General features: G+C 49.3%; 9 protein-coding genes across 9 annotated transcripts; 6 read left to right on the top strand and 3 right to left on the bottom strand.

The window, feature by feature from the left end:
* Positions 1 to 372: 372 nt before the first annotated feature.
* Positions 373 to 3,149, top strand: F9C07_2198012 (MFS transporter; the record flags this gene model as incomplete). The annotated part of the gene is made up of 10 exons (XM_071509425.1): positions 373 to 788; positions 850 to 959; positions 1,083 to 1,356; positions 1,433 to 1,465; positions 1,530 to 1,616; positions 1,678 to 2,087; positions 2,150 to 2,261; positions 2,367 to 2,500; positions 2,735 to 2,807; positions 3,089 to 3,149. 10 exons carry the CDS (start codon positions 373 to 375, stop codon positions 3,147 to 3,149), a joined length of 1,710 nt encoding a protein of 569 aa, XP_071363672.1.
* A 2,566-nt stretch (positions 3,150 to 5,715) lies between these two features.
* On the top strand, positions 5,716 to 7,981 carry F9C07_2225446 (transcription factor; the record flags this gene model as incomplete). The annotated part of the gene is made up of 3 exons (XM_041289458.1): positions 5,716 to 5,950; positions 6,099 to 7,906; positions 7,964 to 7,981. The coding sequence occupies 3 exons, from the start codon at positions 5,716 to 5,718 to the stop codon at positions 7,979 to 7,981; spliced, it is 2,061 nt and encodes a 686-aa protein (XP_041142473.1).
* Positions 7,982 to 8,350: 369 nt separating this feature from the next.
* Positions 8,351 to 10,959, top strand: F9C07_1202954 (uncharacterized protein). Its single transcript, XM_071507748.1, has 5 exons — positions 8,351 to 8,996; positions 9,059 to 9,350; positions 9,404 to 9,783; positions 9,898 to 10,227; positions 10,279 to 10,959. The coding sequence occupies exons 1-5, from the start codon at positions 8,642 to 8,644 to the stop codon at positions 10,611 to 10,613; spliced, it is 1,692 nt and encodes a 563-aa protein (XP_071363671.1). The 5' UTR covers positions 8,351 to 8,641; the 3' UTR covers positions 10,614 to 10,959.
* F9C07_2277210 (putative riboflavin kinase) lies at positions 10,806 to 11,756 on the top strand. Its single transcript, XM_041289456.2, has 3 exons — positions 10,806 to 11,006; positions 11,111 to 11,293; positions 11,365 to 11,756. The coding sequence occupies exons 1-3, from the start codon at positions 10,890 to 10,892 to the stop codon at positions 11,659 to 11,661; spliced, it is 597 nt and encodes a 198-aa protein (XP_041142471.1). The 5' UTR covers positions 10,806 to 10,889; the 3' UTR covers positions 11,662 to 11,756.
* Positions 11,757 to 11,767: 11 nt separating this feature from the next.
* Positions 11,768 to 13,762, top strand: F9C07_10056 (uncharacterized protein; the record flags this gene model as incomplete). Its single annotated transcript, XM_041289455.2, has 3 exons — positions 11,768 to 12,448; positions 12,507 to 13,202; positions 13,350 to 13,762. Exons 1-3 carry the CDS (start codon positions 12,124 to 12,126, stop codon positions 13,760 to 13,762), a joined length of 1,434 nt encoding a protein of 477 aa, XP_041142470.1. The 5' UTR covers positions 11,768 to 12,123.
* Positions 13,763 to 13,879: 117 nt separating this feature from the next.
* Positions 13,880 to 16,565, bottom strand: F9C07_10055 (putative carbohydrate kinase; the record flags this gene model as incomplete). The annotated part of the gene is made up of 7 exons (XM_041284619.1): positions 13,880 to 15,182; positions 15,241 to 15,541; positions 15,594 to 15,824; positions 15,874 to 15,915; positions 15,967 to 16,066; positions 16,115 to 16,323; positions 16,379 to 16,565. The coding sequence occupies 7 exons, from the start codon at positions 16,563 to 16,565 to the stop codon at positions 13,880 to 13,882; spliced, it is 2,373 nt and encodes a 790-aa protein (XP_041142469.1).
* Positions 16,566 to 16,885: 320 nt separating this feature from the next.
* F9C07_2277208 (alpha subunit of oligosaccharyltransferase) lies at positions 16,886 to 18,565 on the top strand (the record flags this gene model as incomplete). The annotated part of the gene is made up of 3 exons (XM_041289454.1): positions 16,886 to 17,223; positions 17,346 to 18,384; positions 18,440 to 18,565. 3 exons carry the CDS (start codon positions 16,886 to 16,888, stop codon positions 18,563 to 18,565), a joined length of 1,503 nt encoding a protein of 500 aa, XP_041142468.1.
* Positions 18,566 to 18,976: 411 nt separating this feature from the next.
* Positions 18,977 to 22,329, bottom strand: F9C07_2198005 (mRNA capping enzyme, catalytic domain-containing protein; the record flags this gene model as incomplete). Its single annotated transcript, XM_071509424.1, has 5 exons — positions 18,977 to 20,182; positions 20,993 to 21,294; positions 21,360 to 21,995; positions 22,096 to 22,212; positions 22,305 to 22,329. The coding sequence occupies 5 exons, from the start codon at positions 22,327 to 22,329 to the stop codon at positions 18,977 to 18,979; spliced, it is 2,286 nt and encodes a 761-aa protein (XP_071363670.1).
* A 572-nt stretch (positions 22,330 to 22,901) lies between these two features.
* Positions 22,902 to 24,811, bottom strand: F9C07_2053537 (3-oxoacyl-synthase; the record flags this gene model as incomplete). The annotated part of the gene is made up of 8 exons (XM_041284612.2): positions 22,902 to 23,060; positions 23,110 to 23,478; positions 23,529 to 23,795; positions 23,845 to 23,931; positions 23,986 to 24,057; positions 24,109 to 24,216; positions 24,291 to 24,457; positions 24,760 to 24,811. 8 exons carry the CDS (start codon positions 24,809 to 24,811, stop codon positions 22,902 to 22,904), a joined length of 1,281 nt encoding a protein of 426 aa, XP_041142466.2.
* Positions 24,812 to 24,890: the final 79 nt, after the last annotated feature.

The raw sequence follows: 24,890 nt of genomic DNA, 5'->3' as shown, positions 1-24,890 counted from the left end.
GTACAATCCTCCCAAATGTGACTAATAATTGCTTGACTTTGCAGGCTTTATCTCGTTCAATTATCAGACACTAGATATTTATTGTAACCGTTGGTTCCTCTCCGAATCTCATTTTTTCGGTCAATTTCTCCAAAGGTCCTATAAAGCAAGTACTGCTTAGGGCGTGACTTGGCCTTGCCCTCACGCCTTGCCCTCACCGGAGTGATTATTGCCAGCATCCAATTATTTGAAAGCAACCATTCTGGGTTACCTTGGTGTTTGAGGCGATCATTTGTTACACAATCGAGACTATTACATAGCTTTCATATTTTCATTATCTCCCATAGCATTAGCGAAAAACTACATGAGAAGGCTCTACCTCACTACTCGATCATGACTGCGTCACAGCGGGCGGTATCGCCCCTTAGCGATGTGGATTCAGCCAGGCACTCTACAAGCGACGAAAGGAGCGAGGCAGATGAGCTTGAGAAGATGAGATCAGATGAAGATATAGACGGCACATTTGCACCAATTCAGGCTCCCCCCGCCGACGAAGAACGGATGGAGAAGCTGCACTCCAGCAGCTCACGTCCCATTGAACGCAGCTGGTCTTTGAATGATGGATACAGCTGCCATACAGTGGATGAAGAAGCCGCAAGAAATGCTCTTTGCAATGACGGGGGCGAGGCAGATGAATCGTCTACTTTTGTTGTTAGCTGGGACGAGAATGACCCGATGAATCCTCGGAACTTCAATACCATGAGGCGGTGGTTGATTGTTATCATTTGCTCTCTGGGTTCTCTTTGTGTGTGAGTAGTGGGTAACTGCTGTGTATCCTTGCTTTTTGTAGTGCTGATGCCTTGTCGCAAGGACTTGCACCTCGTCAATGTATACCGCTACCTACGACCAGATAACAGAAGAATTCAACTGTTCTCGCTTGATCGCAACGCTCGGGCTATCGTTCTTTATATGGGGCCTTGGTATGTCTCTCAGCCATCAGGAGCTTGCTTGGCTTCCGTGTCTAGTTTCTGACCTCTATTCATCCCAGGTATCGGCCCGCTGTTTCTGGGGCCCCTATCAGAGGTTCGTATACCCGACGCCAGGCTTCATCGCCCTAGCTAATGCTCCTCAGTTTTATGGCCGAAGATATATCTATATTACCTCATTCACCATATTCTTGATCTGGCTCATCCCCTGTGCTGTGGCTAAGAATATTGAGACCATGATCGTATGCCGCTTTTTTAATGGTGTCGCTGGGAGCGCATTCCTCAGCGTTGCAGGTGGTACGGTAGGAGATTTATTTGCTCGCCATGAGCTGAGCGCGCCTATGATGCTGTATACGGCTTCACCTTTTGTTGGACCTGAAGTAGGACCATTGTGAGTTTTGTCACCAGCCCCGATTGCTAAAAATGTTGTCAGTTGAGTTTGCATTGCGATGACTGACAAGTCTCAGAGTTGGTGGGTTCATAAATCAATTCACCACATGGTATATCTACCTAGCCGTCTATTTTGGAATATCTGTGGCTGACGCTTGTACGACGTGTTCTCAGGCGCTGGACGTTCTACGTGCTTCTTATTTGGACAGGCGTAATGCTCATTTCAATCGTCCTCTTTGTCCCAGAAACTTATCATCCGGTGTAAGTGAGATTGCCAAAATTGACTCTCTATATACTCGTTTCTTAACTCTGGTCCTACTAGCCTTCTGCGGCAAAAGGCGGAGAAACTTCGCAAAGAGACAGGGGATGATCGATGGAAAGCACCGATTGAACGATTAAATCGCTCGGTGGCACGAACAGTCCTACACTCGATCTACAGGCCCGTGCTCCTCCTGACGCTGGAACCTATGTGTTTGTGCCTCTGTATATTCTCTGCCATCTTGCTGGGTATAATATACCTTTTCTTTGGTGCCTTCCAGCTGGTATTTGGCAACGTGTATGGCTTTGAACTATGGCAGCGCGGTCTTTGCTTCCTCGGCCTTTTTGTGGGAATGGTTTTGGCTATTTTATCCGATCCCTTCTGGCGCCGCGTCTACCAACGCTTAGAAGAGAAGCACAAAAGGACAGAGGGAACAACAGAAGACTTTCAACCAGAGTGGCGACTACCTCCAGGTGCGTAAAGCTCTTGCCGAACATCATTCAGGTGAACCAGAGCTGCTAATCACACGTTGCAGCAATTCTCGGTGGTCCCCTTGTTACCATAGGGTTATTCATATTTGCTTGGACTATTTATCCTTATGTGCATTGGATTGTACCCATAATTGGCAGTGCGTTTTTTGGAGCCGGGTGAGTTCAACACAAGGCCAGCAATATGGTTTCCCTGATGTCTTGATTCCTACTGCAAACTTGACTACGTAGATCATTGACGCTCACGAATTCTGTGTTGGACAGTACCATTCTTGTATATTCGGGCATCTTTACGTTCTTGGTCGATGCATATCCAGTCTTTGCAGCAAGTTCTCTAGCAGCGAACAGCTTCGCTCGCTCAACGTTTGGCGGCGTCTTCCCCCTTTTTGGAATCCAAAGTAAGTGGTTTTCATTTTGGTCATGTTGCGTAGCCTTTCTTTTCGTTCGTTTTACATCAAAGGGGCGCAGAAAAAAAAAAAAAAAGGATCAGAAGCACTATAGCCTGATCACGCCCTCCACTGTGAATCACCTTGTTCTGCGAGACTCCACCGTCATCAATGCCACCGAGCTACCTGCGTTGCTGCTATCGCTTGGCGCACCGAATTCAGACCGGTACTGACCAACGGATATAGTGTACAACAATCTGGGATACCACTGGGCTTCTTCGCTGCTCGCTTTTCTGACGCTTGCCATGGCGCCATTTCCGTAAGTTCCCCCACAACCATCATGTTTCACCTTTTGCCATCATTTTCATTGTTTGCCTACGTCGTGTTGTTGGCTATATAGCTTCGATTTGGTGGCACTTGCCTTGCATGGCAATGCTGCAGCTATACTGGCATTATATGTCTGACGTCCTTGCCGGGAGGGGTTTCTCTTGACCTCTGGGCAAATTCTCTGCCGGCAGTGGGCTCCATGAGCATTTTGATGCAGCTGTAGATCTGATCTAGCTATGGTTGATTGAAATCTAACGGTAATTGGGGCGGCAGGTATATCTTTTTCCGGTACGGTAGTCGCATTCGGCAAAAGAGCCGATTTGCTGCCCGATAGTTATCCACTTCTTCTCGGTCCGGATGAAGGATCTGTGTCTCTTATATTCCGTATCGGCCACCGGGATGATTTCATTCATCCTGGATCCCGAGTCCCTAGGGCCCGTACTGTCATGGTAAGGATTTGGTTAATTGGCTTGCAATTAGTACAGCGGGAAGTGGGACGACTATCACTTAGACGGGGCAAGGGATTCAAGCATGTACATATATGTATGTACATACATACATACACACATAGATTGGGTGTACTTGCATACATGAAAGTTATAGATAAAGGGGGTTTTCCTTCTTAAAAAAAGTATAGATAGACACCTCGTGCTCATTCATTACACTTGTGACAGTCAGGCTACAGGGGATAAAACGTTTGACACCTGCAATCCCGTACAGTTTAAAGACCGACCAACATATGACGAGATGTCTAGTTAGCTAGGTAGGATAAACGTAACCCCCGGCTTGAACCCTCCTAGAACCAGTATCATCCTTACATTACTGTTGGTGATCAGCCACACCCTAGGTTAAAGTAGGCCGAACTGTGATAATCCAATCAAATAATAACTGGACACGAGGTCAGCACAAGGCCTATCAATTACGGATAATTTGGCAGATCACCTCGTGAAGACCAAGTTGTTTCAGCTGTCAGTCATTCTCACCGAATTGATCAGTCGAGGCACTGCTACTTGCCTAGGAGAATGGGTAACAGTATTAGGGTTACTCGGGAACCGAGGCAATTACTGAATTTGACATGGCACTGGATAGTCGGGGAAAGGCGGACAAATGCCTAGGGAGCATTCCGGAAAGTCCCGGGGGGATGAGGTAAAAATGGCTCATATTGAAAGTATTCAGCTCATTCTGTTGGCGGGCAATCCTTTCGAGGGCTTTTGGCTACCTGATTAGGTTAAAATAAATCGTTGCCTTACAAAGGGGGGGGGTTTGAATTCGCAATTGCTTCGTGGTACATCCGTAGTAATAGTTCGGACTAGAGGAGAAACATGGCGTATTGGACTAGTTCAGTAACTCGGTAATTAACACCACCCACACGTGGGATCTCCAAATACCGCGCAATTACCGGATAGCTGGTATTAACATCTTCATTATTTTCACGAGCTTCGTCTACATTGTATGTACAGTACATGTTTAATTATTTACTATCATGTGAGAGATCTTCAAGGGGAGAAGTTGTAATTGTAGACTTCCTTCGGTCCCGATCCTGCTCAAGTTCTGCATATATGCATGACAGAGACTACTACTAAGTAACTCTACTACTAGTAGTATGAATGATAATATCAATCATTAGAATACACTTTCTGACTCTCTTTTTCATTTTCTCGTTTTGCAAGGTCAAAAATCTCTTACCTATTCCTGTAAGCTGACGCCAAAATTACCAATCTAATTTTATCAAAAAATTTCGCTTCTCGTCATTTCTTTTTCCTTGTAAAGGAAAGGTTGAAAACAGAACTTGGAAAATCAAACGAGACCTCGCGCGTGGAGTAAATTCAGATCGTCAGAGGAACTCAAAGAAGGGTGATAATTCTTTCTCAGATGATTGTACGGAGTAGATGGGTGACAATTGGAGTTATTTTCAACATCTAAAAAGACTCAAGCAGGGAAACACGCCGTGTCTTCGATTTGTCTAGACTGGACACGCGACTCTTTACCTGCTCGTGTTGGTGGCTTTTCCGCCTATTCTTTTTTTCTTTTCTTCTTTTTTTTTTTTTTTTTTTTTTTTACTAACTAGTTGAAGTTCCTGTCCATCCTTCTTTATTTTTTTTCTTTTTCTTTTTATTCTTTTTAAATTTTCAACCACTACTTAAGTTAGCCTTACTAACTGCCTATCTTTCCCCGCGTTTCCACAGACTTGACTTCTTTGCATCTTTCTCTCTCCCCTCACGGTTGAACTCTCCCCTCCTTGTCTTTTCCCATTTTAATACGCCACTTATCTCAAGCCATTTCCCGCATTGTTTTCTTCCTTAACCCCCCTGGAATCTTATCTCGGCGAACGCTCTGGAGCCTCCCCCCGCAGCACCGAGAAAACTTTTGCTCCACCCGCGCTATCGCGATAAATAAGACCGAACGCTCGATTGATTGTGGTATTTGTATAAGCGAAAAAGGGAAAATTCAAATCATCTTGTCTCGTATTCTGGATTTCATTGTTAAATTATCAATTCCGGGTTGATCAGTGGACTATTTGGAGAGTTGCTCTCTGATCCACAATAACCGAGCACGCAAGGTCCTCCGCTCCCAGTTACCGGTCCGCCGTCGCCCCGTTTCTCTCGAGCCTCCACGAACCGTTAGATCGAGGATCTATGCGCCCAGATCGCCAAAGAAGGGCTTTCCTACTACTCCCAGATTAGGAACTACTTTCATCAATATTGAGCCGGCAATCTGGATCCCGGCGCGCTGGCTCGCGGCGCGACGACGCGGTCTTATTTAGAATAGCATAGGTGTGGCAAGCGGTGGTCGCTTCGGCTTTCAACGTCAGACCCTTTCCGTCATCGGCTACACCGCGCAATAGAACGCGCAATAGGTTTTGAGGGTCGCACAACTTGCCTTCGATATTTCATGTCACCATGACGGTGGATGCACAGGATAGCACCCCGGCGCCCCCAGCCGATCGCAGAGGGGCCGAGCTAGAGACCGGAGGCGTCGGGGAACAGTCAGAGCAGCCCAAGAACAAGAGCAATGGCGATGGTAATGCGCCTGCGGAAACTGGCCAAAAACCGAACCCGAAGGATCCCTCAAGACCACGACGGAAGAAAGCACGGAGGGCTTGCTTTGCTTGTCAACGGGCGCATCTGACTTGCGGTACGCTAGACTGCCTTCTTTTCAGTTTTGTTCGCATGGTTTCCCTCTCTCCCCTTCCTTCCCTCTCATGTGCCGTGGCCCAGCCGATGTATTCCTGCATGTGATTAGCTTGAGAGCCGAGTCAGTACTAATACCCAGCTACGCACAGGTGACGAAAGGCCTTGTCAACGGTGTATCAAACGTGGTCTCCAAGATGCGTGCCACGATGGGGTTCGCAAAAAAGCCAAATATCTTCATGATGCACCAGATGGAGCGTTGATGCCTGGAATTGGCGGGAATTTCTATAATAACACGATGCGGAGTAACTTGCCCTTGTCTAGAAATGGCGCCAATGCAGTTAATGCCACTACACAGCCGAGTTCCAGTCCCAATTTCTACCCCACGCCGCAGTCGAACTCCTATAGTGTCTATCAGGAAAATACTATGAACCAAAATTCTTTCACCTCCCAGTCCCCTGTCTCGCCGACCTTTACCCTGAAAGCCAACCCAGCCGCTCGAAACAACAGCCTTTCATCACAAGTTAATCAGCAGCCGCCCAGCACCGGCGTGTCCGGCGCGACTAACCCCAGCCAAAACCCATTTGCCGGGCCCTTCTTTGACCCCAGTGACCCGGCCCTCTTTAACTTTGACCTGTCCAGTATGAACTTTGAGAATCGCTATGGTGCGTTGGAGTTTGGCATGCTTGGACATATGGCTACTGGGGCTGGTGACTCACCCAGTGATTCCGCTACCCAGCGAGGCTCAATGGGACGTAGTGGCTCGGCTCAATTCTCCGGCACGCCGATCACTGGCGCTGCAGCTTTCGGCGAGAGCCCTGGAGGTCAACAGCCATTCATTTTCGGCGACCCCCTTCTGAATGAATGGTCCAGCGGGCAACCCACGGGCCAAACTCATGTAAATGTTGGAGGCGTTTACCCACAGTCCGGCCAAGGAAGTGTAATCCCGGGACACTTGACCAAGGCAGATGCGCCACATGCCTTTGCGATCGAAAGCGGCCCTGGCAGCTTTGCAAGCCCCAATGCAACGACTAGTCCTCAAATAACGACGGGCTTTGATGATGCTACGTTCAGCAGTGCGGTGACAGCAAAGTCAAATGGCCTCTCTGCGAACGGACCACGACCTACGATTACGACACCGAGTTTAAAGCACCAAAACTTACAGGTCGGGGTTAGACGACGCCAACGGAACCCCTCATCCATATATGAGAACGTCAAGGAGCCGTATGCCTACACCAATCGTTTCCATAATCTGACCGCATTTATTCAACGACGCTTTTCGCCACAGAAGACTTTACAAATCGCCAAGGCGCTGGCGTCGATCCGCCCGTCTTTCATTGCGACGACCAAGACTCTGAACCGGGACGACCTAATATTCATGGAGAAATGTTTCCAGCGAACCTTGTTCGAATATGAAGACTTCATCAATGCGTGTGGCACCCCAACCATCGTTTGTCGACGCACGGGGGAAATCGCGGCTGTGGGAAAGGAGTTTAGTATCCTTACCGGATGGAAAAAAGACGTCCTTTTAGGTAAGGAGCCCAACCTGAATGTCAATACAGGTGGCTCTGTTCCGGGCTCGGGAACATCATCGCGGAGCTTTACTCCACGAGGCTCCGTGGCGGAAAGCACTCCTGGTCGCCCGCAACCAGTGTTCTTGGCCGAGCTGCTTGATGACGACAGTGTGGTGGAATTCTACGAAGATTTCGCCCGACTTGCCTTTGGGGACTCACGTGGTAGTGTCATGACGACATGCAAACTGTTGAAATACAAAACGAAGGAGGACATGGAGAATCAGTCAGATGATAACCAACGGTGGAACAGCCATCTGCGCAAAGGGGGCATCGCCAGCGAGGCGGGCATGAATCAACTGGGCTTTAAAGACGGCAAAGTTGAATGCGCATACTGCTGGACAGTAAAACGAGACGTATTCGACATTCCTATGCTTATTGTGATGAATGTGAGCAACCCTTTTCTTTTGGTTTCTCCCGATAGGAGGTTACTAACGCATCAATAGTTCTTGCCATGCATTTGATTTTATTTATTGTATTATGGGTCATGCCAGCTACCATTGATACTGTAATCCACATGTACGGTCAACGTTTGGGAGGATTTAAAAAATGGTTTGTCCTTTGATGTCTTGTTGTTTCCTTTGATCTTATTGCTATGCCCTTGTATCCTGGCACTGGTACATAATTGTTTGTATGATTCCCAAGGAGCTGTTTATGGGGCTCCTCTGTTTTGATTTCTTTCTATTGTATATATGTGTCTGCACATATTAAGGGTGGTATATTCTTGAACGAGCGAAGTAGGCGACCCTAGCCCCTGATCATGGAGAGCATCCTATAGTGAAACAAGGAGACTGACAGTCTCATCACCACCAAAGAACGATAAATTACCTTGGATACGAAGGAGTGAATGTAGAGGTGCTGCTGCATTAAGCACAACAACGAAGAAAACGACCAATCTCATCCCAAGCACCTACAGACCGTCTCAAAAGGTGAATCAGCAGCAGGCATTTACCTGCCTGGCAAGCCCAGTCACATAGCGTTACTTTATAGTTCAGCAAGGCCATCCTAACCGCACCTTGGCTGCTTTACTAAACAGGGGCTTGAAATGCTTGACTAGATCAGGCAGTTCCTCCTTTCTATCGCTTCGCTTGAAGTGAATCTGAAAGCCTTTTTGATCTACAAACATGGCACACCCTTCTTTATCTATTGTCCAGGGACCCAGAGAGCCACCTCTCTGTCATCTAACGTTGGGACAGCTTATGGACCAGCAGTCTGAGAGTTTTGGGTCCAAAGATGCCATTATTGTCCCGTGGAGTGGTGCTCGGCTTAGTTTTCAAGTTTTGTGCCAGCATACACAGGATATCGCTAAAGGGCTTCTTGCCATGGGTATCGGCAGGGGTGATCGAGTTGCGATCTTCTCCGGGGACGATGAACGATTTGCCGCTTTGGTTGTTGCTGTGGCTCGGATTGGAGCAGTTCTGGTGGTGCTAAATAAGACCTTCACATTTCTGGAATGTGATCGGGCCATCAGGCATACAGGCAAGTTCGACTAATCTAAGATGAGTGTACGCAACGCAATGGTCTATTGCTAATGGAAGCAGAAACGTCCTTGTTTTTCATAGGTGACATGGTGAACTTCGGATCTACTAGGTTTCTCATCCAGCATATCCAGACCCACCCAGTCCCTGGCCTGAAGCAGACCGTCTTGATCCGAACGGATTATGTGGACACTCATGAGACACTTACCTGGGATGATGTTCTACTTTTAGGGAACTCGGTACCACAGCAAGCCTTACATCAAGCGCAGCGCTCAGTGCAGTGTCATGATACGGTCTATCTCCAGTTCACCAGCGGAACGGCAGGACTTCCAAAAGCCGCTATGCTTAGCCATTTGTAAGGTTTCCAAGTTGGTGTATTGACGCGGTTGGGTTTAATTGACCAAGCAGTGGCATCATTAACAATGGACGCATGTGCGGTGCCCGTTTGGATCTAAACCCCGATGATATCGTCTGTTGCCCGCCACCATTATTTCACGCCTTCGGTCTCGTCAGTGGCCTGATATGCTCACTTGCGTGTGGAGCTACCATTGTTCTCCCGAGTCGAGATTTTGACGCCTCTGCCGTGGTGGATGCTTTGAAACGCTATGGATGTACCGTGCTGCATGGCGTTCCAACTATGTTCGTGGCTATATTACAGCAGCTCCAGCACAGAAAAGTGAAAGTTAAAACTGTCCGAGCCGGTATGGTAGGAGGCATGAAGGTAGCACCGAGTCTATTGGACGAAATACAGGCGACTTTCAGTCCCATGGATCTGAGAATCATTTACGGTTTGTTTTTCTGGCCTGGGGGTCCTTGATTACCCCCCCCCCCCCCCCCCCCCCCCTTTTTTTTTTTTTGTTTTTCATTTTCATTCCTTTTTCCATATTGACGTATTGGCCTAGGGATGACCGAAACCTCCGCCGGAAGCTTCATGACAGCAGCCACGGACCCAGCTAGAGAGAAACTGGAAACTGTAGGCAAAGCACTCCCTCACGTCCAGGCCAAGGTCGTGGACAGCCAGAACCACATACTCCCCAAGGGAATCCGGGGCGAGCTTTGTATATCAGGGTATCTGCTACAGAAGGGATACTACAAGAACGAGGAAAAGACAGCTGAAGCTCTGGTACGTGATGAAAACGGCGTGATATGGATCCATACGGGCGACGAAGCCTCGATTGATGAAAAAGGATACTGTCGCATCACAGGAAGAATCAAAGATATTATTATCCGGGGTGAGCTTGCTTGGTTAGAGTCAGTGTTGCAGATGAGCTGATCTTAGTTAGGAGGGGAAAACATCTATCCTACGGAGATCGAAGAAAGGCTTATGGAGCACCCAGACATTGAGCAGGCTGCCATTGTCGGACTGAAGGATGATAAATACGGCGAGGTTGTTGCTGCCTTTCTTCAATCACTCCCACAGCATAACAGGCCTTCTCTGAATGATGTGAAAGACTGGATATGGCAAGTCCTTGGTCGACATAAGGCCCCGGTCCATGTCTTCTGGGTTGGACCCGGCGATCCGATCGGACAGTATCCTGTGACGGGGAGTGGAAAGATCAGGAAGGATGTCTTGAGAGAGATCGGAAACAACATGATCGCGGGGCAAGAGAACAATTGATGAAATACCAGGTCCTACATAGTTAGAAGAGTCAACTGATTATGCTTCATCGAACCTCTCCGCCTCAGGCACCATATAGGGTAAAATACCGGTAATCCTGTACCAGTCTCACCAATCAACATGCATTCATTCCGTCATGGCCGATACCCCCGCATCGCCCGCCTTATCGATACCGCGGCCTTCTTCCACATTCCACCATTTTGCTCACTTTCAATTGCTGCTCATCGCCAGACAAACGCTGGATTTAGTCCATAGATTTGTTATAATCAACAAAGGATGCGTCCAGACGGCCCTCGAGATCCCGTTACTGGGCCAGACAGTGGCCCAGAGCCTCCGTTTCCGATCAAGTTATCCGGGCCGGTGATCAAAGGTTTTGGGCGGGGAAGCAAAGAGGTATGTTCATGTAGCTTCATTCATGCTATATTCTATGTTGTACCGATCGCCACCTCTCGGTAACGACATCCTCTCCTCCATGCCAAGGAAACTAACCTAGCCAGCTGGGAATCCCCACGGCCAATATCCCCCCAGATGGCTTATCAGACTATCCCGATCTGCAAGTCGGGGTGTACTACGGAGTAGTCGCATTGGATCCGTCCAGATTCACATCGGAGACGACGATACTTCCAGCTGTGCTGAGTATTGGATACAATCCCTTTTACAAGAACACCACTCGATCCGTGGTAGGTTATCCCTTGCCTAGAGTCTCACCAACATGACATCAGGTATGGATCCGTTCGATTGACGATCATAGGAAATCCACATCATGCCTCCTCTCTCATCGCCATCACCGACAGCAAACGGCGAGGCAGGCCAAGTGAAATTCAATAAATTGCCTGATTTCTACGGCACAAAGCTTAACCTTTTGATTCTGGGGTACATCCGTCCAGAATACGACTACGTGTCGCTGGAAGCCTTGGTCGAAGATATTCGGATTGACTGTGAGGTTGCGCGCCAGAGTCTCCAGCGAAAGGCATATGTCAGCTACCTTAGTGGACAAGATTGTTCGGAAGCGGTGCAGGAGCAGCGAAAATGGTTGACTAGTTTTTAGAGCTTGTTTTATTTTTATTTTTATTTTTTTTTATTTTTTATTTTTTTTTTTGTTTTGGTTGAGAAGTGGGGGGGGATGATGTATCAGTACATATTTTTCTTATTATTTTGAATAGACTCGCATTGGTGGCGTGGTGGATAGACAGACATTCGACATAGCGTAATAATGCATGGATCAGCCCTATCTTGGCAACGGCAACATCGGTTCCCCTTGCGTTGCATCCTTGGGTTCGGCTGGAGCCACGATGGAGACTGCCAATCCTCTGCCAATACTCGTCGACGTCAGCCCAGCGTTGATAAGAGAAGAGAACGTTGCCTAAAACTTAAGTAGTTGTCCTTCCGTACCATCTTCACTTGGAAAAATGTTGCGATCGCAATTGCTATTGTCCTGACCCTGTAGTACTTACTTCCTATTAATCCCCCCAACTTGTAACCCTAAGTCATACAGACACAAGGGAAGAAAATGGAACGACTCCGACAGCACATCCATCGTCGTCGTCGCAGCAGTACCCCTAGCAGAGCACCTCCTCAAGGATCCCAATCTCCCAGCCTCAGCAGCGATAGACGCAAGAAAAGCAATTCTGTTTTGCGCCGACTCTATGTCACTTCAGACACGGCCGACTTCGACGCGGACATTCTCCGGCGATTCGAAGCGGAGGGTTTCAGCGTCGAATATATTCCATTCCAAGGGTCCAGCGGAGATTTCGAGCGAGACCGGAAAGACCTGGATAATTTGATCCACGAGCGAGAGGACGATCTCGAGCCGGGGGAGAGATATGCGATTGTGGGTACGTACATACGCCCTCGAAGATACGACCAAATAGCTAACAGAACAACCACTCCAAGCATACAACAAACCAGCCTACCTTCTCCTTACATCCCACCACCACCCAACAACAGCCACCAACCCTTTCCCTCTCCTCTGTGCCCTAGTAACCTACTACCCCCAGATCTCCGGAACAGATACCCATAGTAGCCTCACCGGTTGCCCCAACACAACGACAAACCCCTGCATCGTGCCCCCATCCACGACCTCTTCGTCAACCGCCACCTGCTATGACACTCTCTCCATCCTTCCCATTCAAGTCCATCTCGCCGGCCACCAACCCACCACCCTCTGGGACGACTACAACAGCCACCCCAGCAAAAAGCGCCACAGATGCCACCTCTTCTTCTACCCAGAATCCGAGCCCGGGTTCGCGGAGTCAACAGCCAGAACGCACGACGTGATCAGTTCGCGCCTAGCCTGGAGTCGAGCGCTGGAGTGCCTGAAGCGCGGGTTTGGTTGGCCCGGAGGGAGCTGGAAGGTACCCGCCGTGGAGACAGTGTGGGAGGAGTACTGGCGAAATCTGTTCTACAATGGACAGGAGGCAGAGCGAGACGAGGTGGAGCATCATGCGGCCAATACAGTGAACATGATGGTAGGGAGTGGTGGTGGGATCCCCTTGACCGGGGGCGGCGATAGTGACGGGGAGAATTCCGACCCAACGGCGGAGTTGAATGAGGTAGCGGTAGTCAATTGTGTTCCTACCTTGATTGGTGGTATGTATTCTCTTTCCACTTGCTTCCCTTTGATTGTTCCGTCCATCTTTCCCTTTTTTTTTTTTCTTTTCTTTTCTTTTTTGGGCTCTATGTGGTCTGGGAATCTGCTCGCGAGGGAAGACCGTGGCTGATGCTGATGATCCTTAGGAGAACATCCGGCTCAAATCACTAACTTTTACACCTCGCAATTCTTCCCTGCCGGGCCACCGTCGCAGAGTATTCGTCTTCTGTCTCGCACGATCGGCACAGACCGGATAGTTGATGAGCTTCTGCTCACGTTTACGCACACAGAAGAGATCCCGTGGCTGCTGCCCCGTGTGCCACCTACGGGTAAACAAGTGCGCGTTGTGATTATAATGACGGCTAGCTTCATTGCGGGGAGACTGGCTCGCCATAATATCTATTGGGATCAGGCGAGTGTCCTGGTGCAGATAGGGCTGTTGGACCCGAGTCTGGTGCCTAGCGGGTTTAAGGCTACTGGGAAGAACAGAGAGGGACAGGATGCTGTGGAGCGTCTTCCTGTTGTTGGTGGGGAGGGCGTCGATAGGGCTTTGTTTTGAGCCGAAATGGTAAATTTTGGGGAGAAGGGGGAGGAATCGTAACTATATGCCTATATCCGCGTAATATAGTGCATTCGAAATAGTATCTATACACATTCACATCGATTCTATATTGACTTAGGAGCGCACCAAGCTGGCAATATCACTGCTGACACCTCCTGGACTCTTCAACGTCCTAAGACTGGCCTCCTGTGCAAAAGGAATGACATCTTCTACGGTCTTTGCTCCCTTCACGAGTCCTGAGATTACCGCCCCCAGAAGTGTATCTCCAGCTCCGTTGACACTGACAATTTCCTCGTCGGCCAGGACGGCGGCTGGTGGGAACAATCTCATGTACACGCCACCGACTAACTCATCAGCCAGTGCAGCACGCGACAGGATATAAGGAGCAGAATCGGGCGAAGTGAGACGCGGGTCACCGGGACGAAGAAGTTGAGTGACGAGGACACCCTGTGACCCTAATTTGGTAATGAGACAGGGGATATAAGGAAGGAGTTGGATACTCTGCTGGGGTATGCCTTGATCCACAAGTTGGTTTGATGTCATTGCAACGAGTCGATCTCGAGAACCTCCCGACGACATACCCATCGCATCTATGATGTGCCACCAGCCCTCGGAGTCAAACAGCCCGCTGTCACGCGCTGCCATGTACATGGTAGTGAGTTCAAACTGGTTGGGAGTCGCCAAGCTGATCGCATTGTTGGGGACAGATGCCGACGGGCTGATTGCCGCATTTACCTCGGCGCTTTTGCTGAACAGGCGGCAGCTTTTGGCGTTGGATACGGGCTCGAACGCAACTCGTGCGCCATGCTTCTTGGCTACAGCGACCCACTTAGTTAGAACTTCAGGGCTCCAGTTCGAATCAACGATAACCCATTGAGGCTTCGTGCGGGAGAGCAGAGTCTCCCAAAAGCCCTCGAAGTCCAATTTCTGCTCTGGCAGTTCCATAATGCCCATGTCCGCCATAGCCATAACGAGGTCTTTCTTCGCATCATTAACAGCTACATACTGTGCGGTCCTGGCGCTGTTTGACGCGGGTAGCACCTGTACGCCAGCAGTGGAGAGCCCCTCTGTTCGAAGAGCCGTTAGGGCTGCACGGCCACTTAGATCGTCTCCGACAACACTACAGAAAAGAACGGAGCTGCCAAGATACTTGGTAGCAATGGCAACATTGTGACCCACACCGCCAAGGCTCTGTGTGATGGTGGCTGGATTGGAAGTATCGGAAACAGGTTTGATGTCTTTTTCTCCTGCAGGAGGAGTATAGTCACAGGAAAGATCAACTGCAAGAGAGCCAGCAACGAGAACGTCTACCTTGTCCAATGCCTCGATAGGTCCTTCAGTAGTTGGGTTGAGCTTAAGCTCTGCCTCTGAGGTTGCTTGGTCAGCTTTGACGTCCTCGGAAATTGCTGGCATATGCCTGAAGACACCTCGAAATTAGGGTCATTCCGAGTCGCATCTAACGCAGGGCAACTCACCGCTCATTAAGTGTTCCGTTCGTCCGTTCCAGCTTTGAAAGTTCTACAGCAACGCGTGCAGCGCGCTGCACATTAGCCTCAACCAGAGCACGATTAGCAGTAACACTCTTGCCGCCACTGAGTTGCTTGATTTTGGATAGTACGAATGGAGTGTTGTCGCTGCCCTGGTGGCCCTCGACCTTAGCAAGGCGGATTGCCTCCTCAATAATATCATCCATTTCGTTTTTAGGAATAGACTGCTGCACGGGCACCGGGTTGGCGAAATGCATCCCCGATGAAACGGGGAGTTTTGATTGCGCATCTATCGATACGTCAGTCACTAGTACTAAGCACGAGAAGCATAGCAGACTCACAAATTATGGCAGCTGCCTCTGCCTCATCTTGAATAACCTTTGGACTCTTGATGCCACTGTCGCGCGTAAAAAATGCGGGGAAATCTACCTGGCCCGTACGACCATCCGCAAACGTCCCAACACAAACACCTTCGGTTTCAAGGTATTCCAGAGTTCGTGGGATGTCGAGGAAGCTTTTGCATCCAGAGCTGACAACAGCAACCGGGGTCCGCCCCAGTTCGGTGAGGTCGGCTACAGGCTAGTTAGACGTTGGCCGCTAGATCTTGCCAGCAGAACATACCAGATATATCCATAGAACTCTCTCCACCGCGATGGACACCACCTAAGATCGATTAGTTTCTAGGACGAGACCTAGGATGGTGCAGAGACGTACCAAGACCTCCAGTCCCGAAGACCTTAATACCAGCCAGATGGGCAAGAATCATCGTGCCCGAAACTGTTGTACCACCGTGTAGTCGTTTCCCAGCCAGGCCCTAGGACTGTTAGACACGTTCTTCATGGCAGCGCATAAAATAACCGACCAAACCGCATATGTAACCCAAATCCCTGCGGGAAACCTTCAGTGCACTCTTGCTCTCTGCGGTAGAGGCCAGCTCGATAAGCTCTTCAGCATTGAGGCCCACCTTGGCCACTCCATTCAAGATTCCAATCGTAGCAGGAACTCCGCCATTTGCCCGAACGACTGTTTCCAGCAACGACGCAAGAGCAACGCTCTCGGGATACGGAAATCCTGTTTGTAGATCAGCGAGAAGCTCTCCGATAAAGCTCGAAGCGTATGTATATACCGTGAGTGTAGATTGTGGACTCTAGAGCTACCACAGGCTTTCCTGTGGCTACAGCGTCGCGAACTTCCTCCGAGACTTGGAGAAACTTGCTTTGCGCAAGGCCATGAAGGCGTCGTACGGGAGCAACCAATACTGGTACCCTGGTTCTCCTGCAGCAATGGCGAGCTGCAGCTCGCGAAGCAAGCATAGTGATTAGGTAGACGCTAAGCCGTGAGAGTAGCTTGACAGCAAGAGTGGAGAAGGAGAAAGTAGCTGGAAAATGTGGAGGAGAGGAGTAGGACTTATCGGCGATAAGAGAGGATAGCGTCTTTGGCCGCAGCGGTCACCGGAATCTAAGCAGCATCGGGACACCTCAGCATCACGCCGCATCTCGCCGCGCTACCTTCTCTTTCCCCCTCTGTTCAATTCATCCCATTTCTTTACATTCCTTCTTCTTTTTAGGACTATCTCCTGGTGAGAGACATTGTGTCCTAGGCGCGGTCAATTACACGCCCGCCCATCGTCACAATGAGGCCGATTACAGCATTCACCGCGCTCTGTGGGTTTCTCCTGTCAAGCAGCAGCTTAGTATGCGCCGAATCCTCGGCGGGGACCCATTCCTCCTTTCAGCCTCCCCAGACATTCAAAAATGTAAATTTGGTCCGGAATACCAACTTGGAGAAAGGTTATGCTCGGGAGACTGTCAACGTGGTGGTGGAGAACGTGGATAAAGAACCGCAGAGCACCTACTACTTAGCCTTCCCATCGGAGGTATTCGACAAGGTCGGAGGATTGGAGGTGAGAGACAGAAAGGCGCCGGAGAAGGGGCCTTTCGATGTAGATGTATTGTCTGTCGATTCGCCCAGGTGAGTACGCTATGTGGTCACCAGTAGCCAGTTACTATTGTGATGACGAAGCCACGGTTACTTAATCTGGTTACACTATTTGCAGCATATAAGCTAATATCTATGGATTGCTTTTCTTGCAGTGACACCAAATACTTTGCCATTGACCTTCCCGAACCTCTTGCGCCCAAGTCGCAGGTTACTTTAGGAATTTCTTACTACCTCCTCTCCTCCCTGAGCCCGCGTCCTGCCGCTATCAACCAGGCTGATAAACAGTACCTCACTTACTCGTTTTCTGCCTATATCCACTCAGCCTACCCAACTGTGACCCAAAAGACGAAATTGAAGCTTCCTAGCACCAATGTTCCTGACTATACCACTACCTCTGGCCTCAAGCCAGGCTCGGATCCTGAGCGTCAAGGCACAACTTACACTTACGGCCCTTATGACACGACCGAGGTTACCCCCGGTACTGCCTATCCGATTACCATCCGTTATGAGTTTACCAAGCCGGTAATCACGGCCTCGCTGCTGGAAAGAGACTTGGAGGTGTCTCACTGGGGTGGAAACCTGGCAACAGAAGAGCGCTACTGGCTTCGCAACAACGGCTCTAACCTCGTGAATCAATTCTCGCGCGTTGAGTGGACACTCTCTAACTTCCAGCAACTGCCTTCTTCCGCCATCCGTGAACTTAAGTATCCGCTGAAACCCGGCTCGGTGGACCCCTACTTCATTGATGACATCGGTAATGTCTCCACCAGCCGCTATCGTCCTGGCAAGCCTCCCAAGCGTGATGCATCATTAGAACTTCGCCCCCGGTATCCTGTGTTCGGTGGCTGGAACTACAGCTTCCGTATTGGTTGGAACAACGAGCTCTCTACCTTCCTTCGCCGGGTCGCCGGTGCCGATTCGTATGTGCTCAAGGTTCCTTTCATCGAGGGACCCAAGGTACCTGAAGGTGTTCAGTATGAGAGGGTTGTTGTTCGTGTCATTCTACCCGAGGGAGCCCGTAACGTCCGGTACGAGACGATTAAGACTGCCTCCAACAATGGTCTTCCCCCTGCCGATCAGATAAAGTCCCACGTGTCTCCCCACAAGACCTTCATGGACACATTGGGGCGTACCGCATTGACCCTGACTGTAGAGAATTTGTCCGATGAGGCTCGTGATTCTCAGTTGGTGGTAAGTATACAACGTTATATTATGCTTCACTAGACAGAATGCTAATCTTTAACAGGTTACCTATGATTATTCCTTCTGGGATGGAATGCGCAAACCCGTGACCATAACCACTGGATTGCTGACTGTGTTCGCCGCCGTATGGGCGATTGGGAACATTGACGTGAGCATCAAGAAACGATAGAGTGTATGATGTAACATTGTTGTAACCATTTTTTATACTTGAGCAATGTAACTGTTACCTTCAAAGTAAACCAAATCTTTGAGCTTTGAATGTATCACGCTTCAGATTTCTTTACGTGAAACAGGAGCTTGATCGATGCCGCTTTGAATATCAAAATCAAGCTGGATATTGTGCGATACATATCCAGAGAACAGTCATTGGAATAGCAAGAGCGCATAGCATCATAGAAAGTACACTTGTATAATAATCCCCAGGCCAGCCCCCATTTTAAGCTTGCCGACAGACAGCTCCTCTCCAGTTCATATGCATGAAAGAAGCAGAGATCAACGCCAGACTCCTCGCAATCCCGAACCGAAACCAAGTAAAATACTACCCAACAAGTAGGTTTGTTCTATGAAAACCGGAAGGAAACTATGAATCCTCGAATTTCCTTTTCACTCCATTGCCGTTTGCATGTGGCGGCGCCTGTCTTGCCCTTCGTTTCCGCTCTTCGTCCTCCGAAGCCATCTGAGCCTGGCGCTTCTTCCATGCTGCCTTGATTGCCGGCGCAGCGCGGATGAGATCTTCCTCCGTCACACGGTCCTGGATACTTTCAAGGACCTTCTCAACGGTAGAGATATGATTCGCATCAGCCTTATCGTCTCGGAGACGATGATAGCGCCAGCGATTGTGTTCATCCTTGGAGCATTCAACGATGGTATCATCGAGGGGCAGCCCCAGGGCCTTAAGCTCCTCCCATTCGGATGGGGTGACAAACATCTCCGCGAAGTGCCGGTACTCGTTGGAGTTAAGCATCACAAATAGATGAAAGATAGGCATAGCATCGTAATCCGTATACGGCTCGGAAATACCTTCAGCCTCATCATCTGTATCAGGCTCCAGGACAGGAAACTCCAAGCGCATACGGAAATCAATCGTATTCTCGGCCGGAGGCTTCCACTTCAGAATGTGTTCGTCCGTGCCGATGCGGTAGGGTGTACTGCGACAGGTAAAGATGAGACCGTCATTACCGTGGATTTTCTTGACCTTGGGAATGATCTCTCGGAACATCATTTCGATACCGTAGCTAAACTGGGTAGATTTGTCTTCGACCGCGAAAACGCGGTGTTGTTTCTCCTCGGGAAAACGCTGGTAGAGAGCATTGTATGGCTTGAGGACCTTCTCCTTAAAATACGCAAGTCGTTTATCTAGCGTGCGATGCATCAGGCTCTGTCCGTCCAGAACTAGACAGTCGAAAACGAGGTATTTGAGCTGCTGCGTTCCATCCTCATATGTATCGTTCACCAACTCGCCGTCAACCAGGGTGTCCACGTGGTACGACTGGAAACTTTCATCATTGGGGAGCGGGAAATGCAAGCCCGGCACGTAGCGGTAGTCGTTCTTGCGGTCAATTAGGTAGTGAATTTCGGGTGCCTCTGAGTCCGGATCGCCACGGGCAAAGTACATCAGACAGCGGATGCCATCTGTTTTCTCGCAGACATAGTAGTCTTGCCGTTGGAGCTCGAGGAGATGCTTGTTGGAGAAACTGACGGGCTGTGCGCCGGGAAAGTTGAGGTTGTTGCGGCCAAGGAGAGTCGCGACTTCACGGCGGAATTGGTCTGCTAGTTCGGGCTCTGCCTTGATCCCGACAGCGTCGAGGTCGGGGACGGAGTTGGACATCGCGAAAGGGTTCGATTGAATTTAGGGAGTGCGTGGCGCTGATGTAAAGTGTAGGTGAAAGTATCTAGTTGTTTGCATTCCAGCGCAAGCAGATCAAGACTTCCGCCCGTAGGCGCAGACGCTATAGCTTCCCCAGTAAAGCTGAATGTCGCAGTGATGGTGGGGTGCTATGAAAGGTGAGCTGCATGTGTTCCGCCTTCAAAAGATCGATGGGCGCATATGGAGCTAAACCCGTCTTTATCCCGCAGCGGTTGGTGATAGCTTGTTGTGGCCTCAGGCAGAAACAATCTTGTTTGGGGTAGCTGTAGGGCATTCCATAGTATGAAAATCTATAGAGTACAAGATGTACAACTGTGCTTGATATCTTTGAGCAAAAATGGGTCCAGTACTATTGACAAATATTCCAGACACCGTGAATATCAAGGACAGTGTCTATCAAGATATAGAGAAGCATAAAAACATCCGACTAATTTACACTCAGCCTCGCCAGTGGTACATGCAATAGACTCCGGGGTATCATATCATCACAAAAAAATTCGCATTAGACCCATTCCGTAGGTTTCCTGAACGCCGCTCGAGACTCCACGATGTGGCAGTCATACCCAAATAGTGGAAAGAAAGGATCATCACTCATCGCTGCTCCTTAGATCGACACAAAATACCAGGAAGCATGTGCACCTACGAGCTCGCGGATATTGAAAGCTTCTTCGCGGCTGGTGCTGGAGTCGCGTTGTCCACATCCGTTGTGTTATCTGCGCTTGCAATGACCGGAGAAGCCATGACCACGTCGTCCACAGGAGCGAAGAGGTTTCCGTCATTGGAGGTGGTATTGCTATCGCCAGTTGAAAAGAGTCCGCCACCGCGCGCACCACCCAGAGCGTGGGATAACATCTCTTTAATGCGGACATATTGGTATTTTTTCTTAGTCGAGATCAGAGTATGAGTGATGATGGGCTGCGGGTGAGAGCGAGTGATAGCTGCCATCACAGCATCTTTCTCTTCATCCGAGTCGACAGGACCGTTGTTATCCATATCGTCCTGCAGAGGAGCATTGGCATCGATTGCAGCCTCTGAAAAGCAAGACCGATCAGCTCTGTCTGTAAACGTATCATCCAGCTATACGGGCAATACTCACTTTGCTGCCGAGCCTGATTTTTCTTTTGATAAGCCTGAAGCAACATATCGTACGGCAATGAACGACCAGGAACTGCTCGCTTCGCGCCCATGGAATGGCTCTTACAGGTCAAAGACCTCGCACACTGAGCACCATTCGGCAGAGTAACACCGCACTGCTTCTCGACATCGACGGGTCCCTTCGGCTTCGGAACCTTGGGCTTGGGTTCCTCCTTTTTCTTCTTCTTCTTAGGCTCCTTATCCTTATCGTCTTCTCCCTCCGTCTTGCGCTTCTTTCCCTTCTTTGTTCCATCCTCCGCCATTCCCTTAACGGCGCTCTTCTTAGCGCTCTTCTGACCCTTCATGGAATCATCACCATCGCCGCCCGCAGCATCCTCATCACCATCCTTATCCCCCGCCTTGGCCCGGTTAGCCGCATCGCGCGCCTCCTTCTTGCGCCTCGCCTTCTCCTGCTTCGCCCGAATACAACCCCGAATATGTTCCACAGCATTCTGTTTGAGGACCGGCCTCTTGCAAGTCTTACATATGACAGTTTCTAAGTGATCCTCTTCTCGTGGTTTGCCTGTAGGGAAAGCTGCCATAGTCTTCTCGTCGATCTCAGGGAGAATAGGTGATGAACCGGGGGAGTCGGGCGCATCTTCACGCCGTTAAACTATTAGCACATATACATCCCACAGCTCTTGCTCCCACACCCCGCAAATCAAGATGAAAGCCAAGTAGAAAGGGGGTAAACACACCATCACCCTTCTTCTTGCCTAACTTAACCGACTTCTTCAACCTAATCTTGCCGGGCTTGGTGTCTTTTTCGGCGAACTTGTACCCGGACGCATCGACTAAGCTGCCGGACGACGGCGCTGTAATCAAATAGCATAATATCAGCATGAATCACTCTATATGATGTTGCAACTACTGAAGTTCGGCCCGAGGAGGGTTTAGTGGTATCTACCTTTGGTCTCACCGTTGGTAGCCATGGCCAACCCACCAACGACCAAGAAAGTGGCTCAACTCTGGTAGTAAAAGAAAATATAGTGAGAGTAAACGAGTGGAAGGGTTTAATAAGCTATTGAACGGCAGAACGCTGCTTTGTCGTGAAGTTTGAGGTGCGCGTGATATGGTCGAGGTGAGTCCGGGGCTGCTCCGCATTGAGATGTCACGTGTTGGTTGCCAGGATAATAGGAGTTCAATTTTCGACGATGTAGATTATAGTAGTTCAAGAGGACAATGACTATTGAGCTTTGGTTTAGTGGTAGCGTATTTTGGTAAGGAATAGCCTTATACTGCTTCTTTATTGTTATTGATGTTCTTGCCTTGATGATTAGACAATGAAACATATTGATCCTTTATATCAAGTCATACTAAGATCGAATGGCTAGAGACTTTGCGTCGCGGTCGGTTTAAAACCAGTACAAGTTGCGTCTAGCACTAGGGAGTAAGTCAATTATAGCTTCCAAGAACTGGTATAATTATCTTAGTGTACAAGTATACGTTATATTACATGCTGTCTAGCTCACAATTATCCAAATCGAATGTCAATAAGTGGTTTCTATAGCTTGGAAAAGCAGAGAGTACTGTTGGTCCCTCCAAAGCCGAAACTGTTGGTCAATGCCACATCTATCTGGCGCTCTTGGGTCTGCTTCGGGGCATAGTTGCAGTCGAATCCGATGGCTAGACGCTCCAGGTTAATCGTAGGAGGCATTTTGTTCTGATACAGCAAATTAGAGTATTTCCACAGCACAGATGGTCATACTTACCTCATGAATAGCAAGGATGGTGAACAGGGCTTCCACGGCGCCAGCGCCACCCAATAAGTGACCAACAGCGCCCTTGGTGCTGCTGATATTTACATCTCCGGCATTTCGCTTTCCTTCAGGGCCAAGAAGGAGTGCCTTGATCGCGGCGTTTTCTGCCGCATCCCCGACTACAGTCGAAGTGGCGTGTGCATTAACGTAGTCAACCATAGACGGTGGAATGTCGGCGTTCTTCAGAGCTTTTCTCATTGCCATGAATGCCCCTTCGCCGTTTTCTTTGGGCGCTGTTATATGATGTGCATCACCTGAACAGCCATAGCCTCTCAACTCGGCGTAGATACGTGCACCTCTTGCCTTTGCATGTTCTAGCTCCTAGCTGGATGTTAGTGCCGTGAATCAGTGTAGGGTGTGACGACAAGCACCTCTAGAATAACTATTGCGGCGCCCTCGCCGACTACGAACCCTTCGCGATCCGCATCGAAAGGTCTAGACGCCTTCTCAGGAGCATTATTATAGCTCGTTGCAAGGCTCCGCGCCCGGGCAAAGCCTCCAACAGCTAGCGGATGGATGCAAGATTCAGCACCGCCAGCTAACATCACGTTCGCATCACCACATGCGATAAAGCGAGCAGCATCACCAATGGAATGTGCCCCAGTAGTGCATGCGGTTGTAGCTGCATGGTTTGGACCCTGTCGAAGCATTAGCAGTGGTAAAGTCCCTGGTTGCGATTAGACATACCATCAATCCATATTTCATGGAGATATGGCCAGCGCCGAGATTGATGAGGAGCTTCGGGACAAATAAAGGAGACACCTTTCTGTAACCCTAGGAGCAGTTAATACAGATGTAGTAACGATACAAAACTCGTTTGCGACATACTCCTTTTTCATATGCCACGACGGTGTCGTATATTTCATCGAAATTGCCAATTCCGGATCCAAGACAGATGCCCTACACGGCCATCAGCATTGTTGAGTTACACAATGTCTCGCAGACGTCTACCGTGGATTCTCTGTGCTCAAACGAAGTGGGCTTCCAACCAGCATCTTCAAGAGCTTCTTCTGAAGCAGCCAAAGCATATTGTGCGAAACGCGCCATCTTACGCTCTTCCTGTTAAAGGCATCAGATCTGCCCTTCTCTCCAAAACCATGCAAATGTAAATAAACAAGAGACGCTACACATACATCCTTACTTAGCCATTCTGAGGCAGTCCAGCCACCTTCCTGCCTCTTGCCATTCGGCACTGGGGCGGCGATCTGACATGGTATGTCCGCAAACCTGGAATCGCGATGGTTGACATTAACAATGCCGCAGTGGCCATCTAACAGACGTTTCCATGTACGACGGATACCTAGAATGACTGTACTTTAGCAATCCGCGCATCATAAGCACAAGGATTAGAATAATCGTGTGGACAGCAGGTGTCTCCGACTAACTTCCTAACTAGGAATGTCCATGACGATTGGACCGGGTATCCAAGACTTTCCCCTTTCGGATTATCGGAAGTGGAGACAATTCGAGCGAGACTTCCAAGTAGACACTGAAGAATCACGACCAGAGAACAGGCTTGGAAATGACCGCGGACCAACAAGGAATTGAATAGAACAGTGTACTTAGACATCTGTATTGCAGAGATATAGAACAACTACTTACCTACTCCCAAAGGAGTAACAGCTCCTAAACCCGTCACGACAACACGACGCATGGCATCCTGAGGTTCTAAAGACGAGATTCGAATATGATCGGCTTCGATTAGATTCTACAAGCTATGGATCAAGCAGCTA

Source organism: Aspergillus flavus, chromosome 2, assembly GCF_009017415.1.
Source record: "Aspergillus flavus chromosome 2, complete sequence".
Lineage (NCBI taxonomy): Eukaryota > Fungi > Ascomycota > Eurotiomycetes > Eurotiales > Aspergillaceae > Aspergillus > Aspergillus flavus.
The sequence above is the reverse complement of the archived record's forward strand: the minus strand, read 5'-3'. Positions and strand labels throughout refer to the sequence as shown.

Excerpts from the sequence above, each read along its gene's own strand:
- F9C07_1202954 (XM_071507748.1), top strand. The coding sequence starts at position 8,642 with ATGGCACACCCTTCTTTATCTATTGTCCAGGGACCCAGAGAGCCACCT. Across the intron at positions 9,784-9,897 it reads GGATCTGAGAATCATTTACG|GGATGACCGAAACCTCCGCC; the intron begins GTTTGTTTTTCT and ends GTATTGGCCTAG. Across the intron at positions 10,228-10,278 it reads CAAAGATATTATTATCCGGG|GAGGGGAAAACATCTATCCT; the intron begins GTGAGCTTGCTT and ends GATCTTAGTTAG.
- F9C07_2277210 (XM_041289456.2), top strand. The coding sequence starts at position 10,890 with ATGCGTCCAGACGGCCCTCGAGATCCCGTTACTGGGCCAGACAGTGGC. Across the intron at positions 11,007-11,110 it reads TTGGGCGGGGAAGCAAAGAG|CTGGGAATCCCCACGGCCAA; the intron begins GTATGTTCATGT and ends TAACCTAGCCAG. Across the intron at positions 11,294-11,364 it reads AGAACACCACTCGATCCGTG|GAAATCCACATCATGCCTCC; the intron begins GTAGGTTATCCC and ends TGACGATCATAG.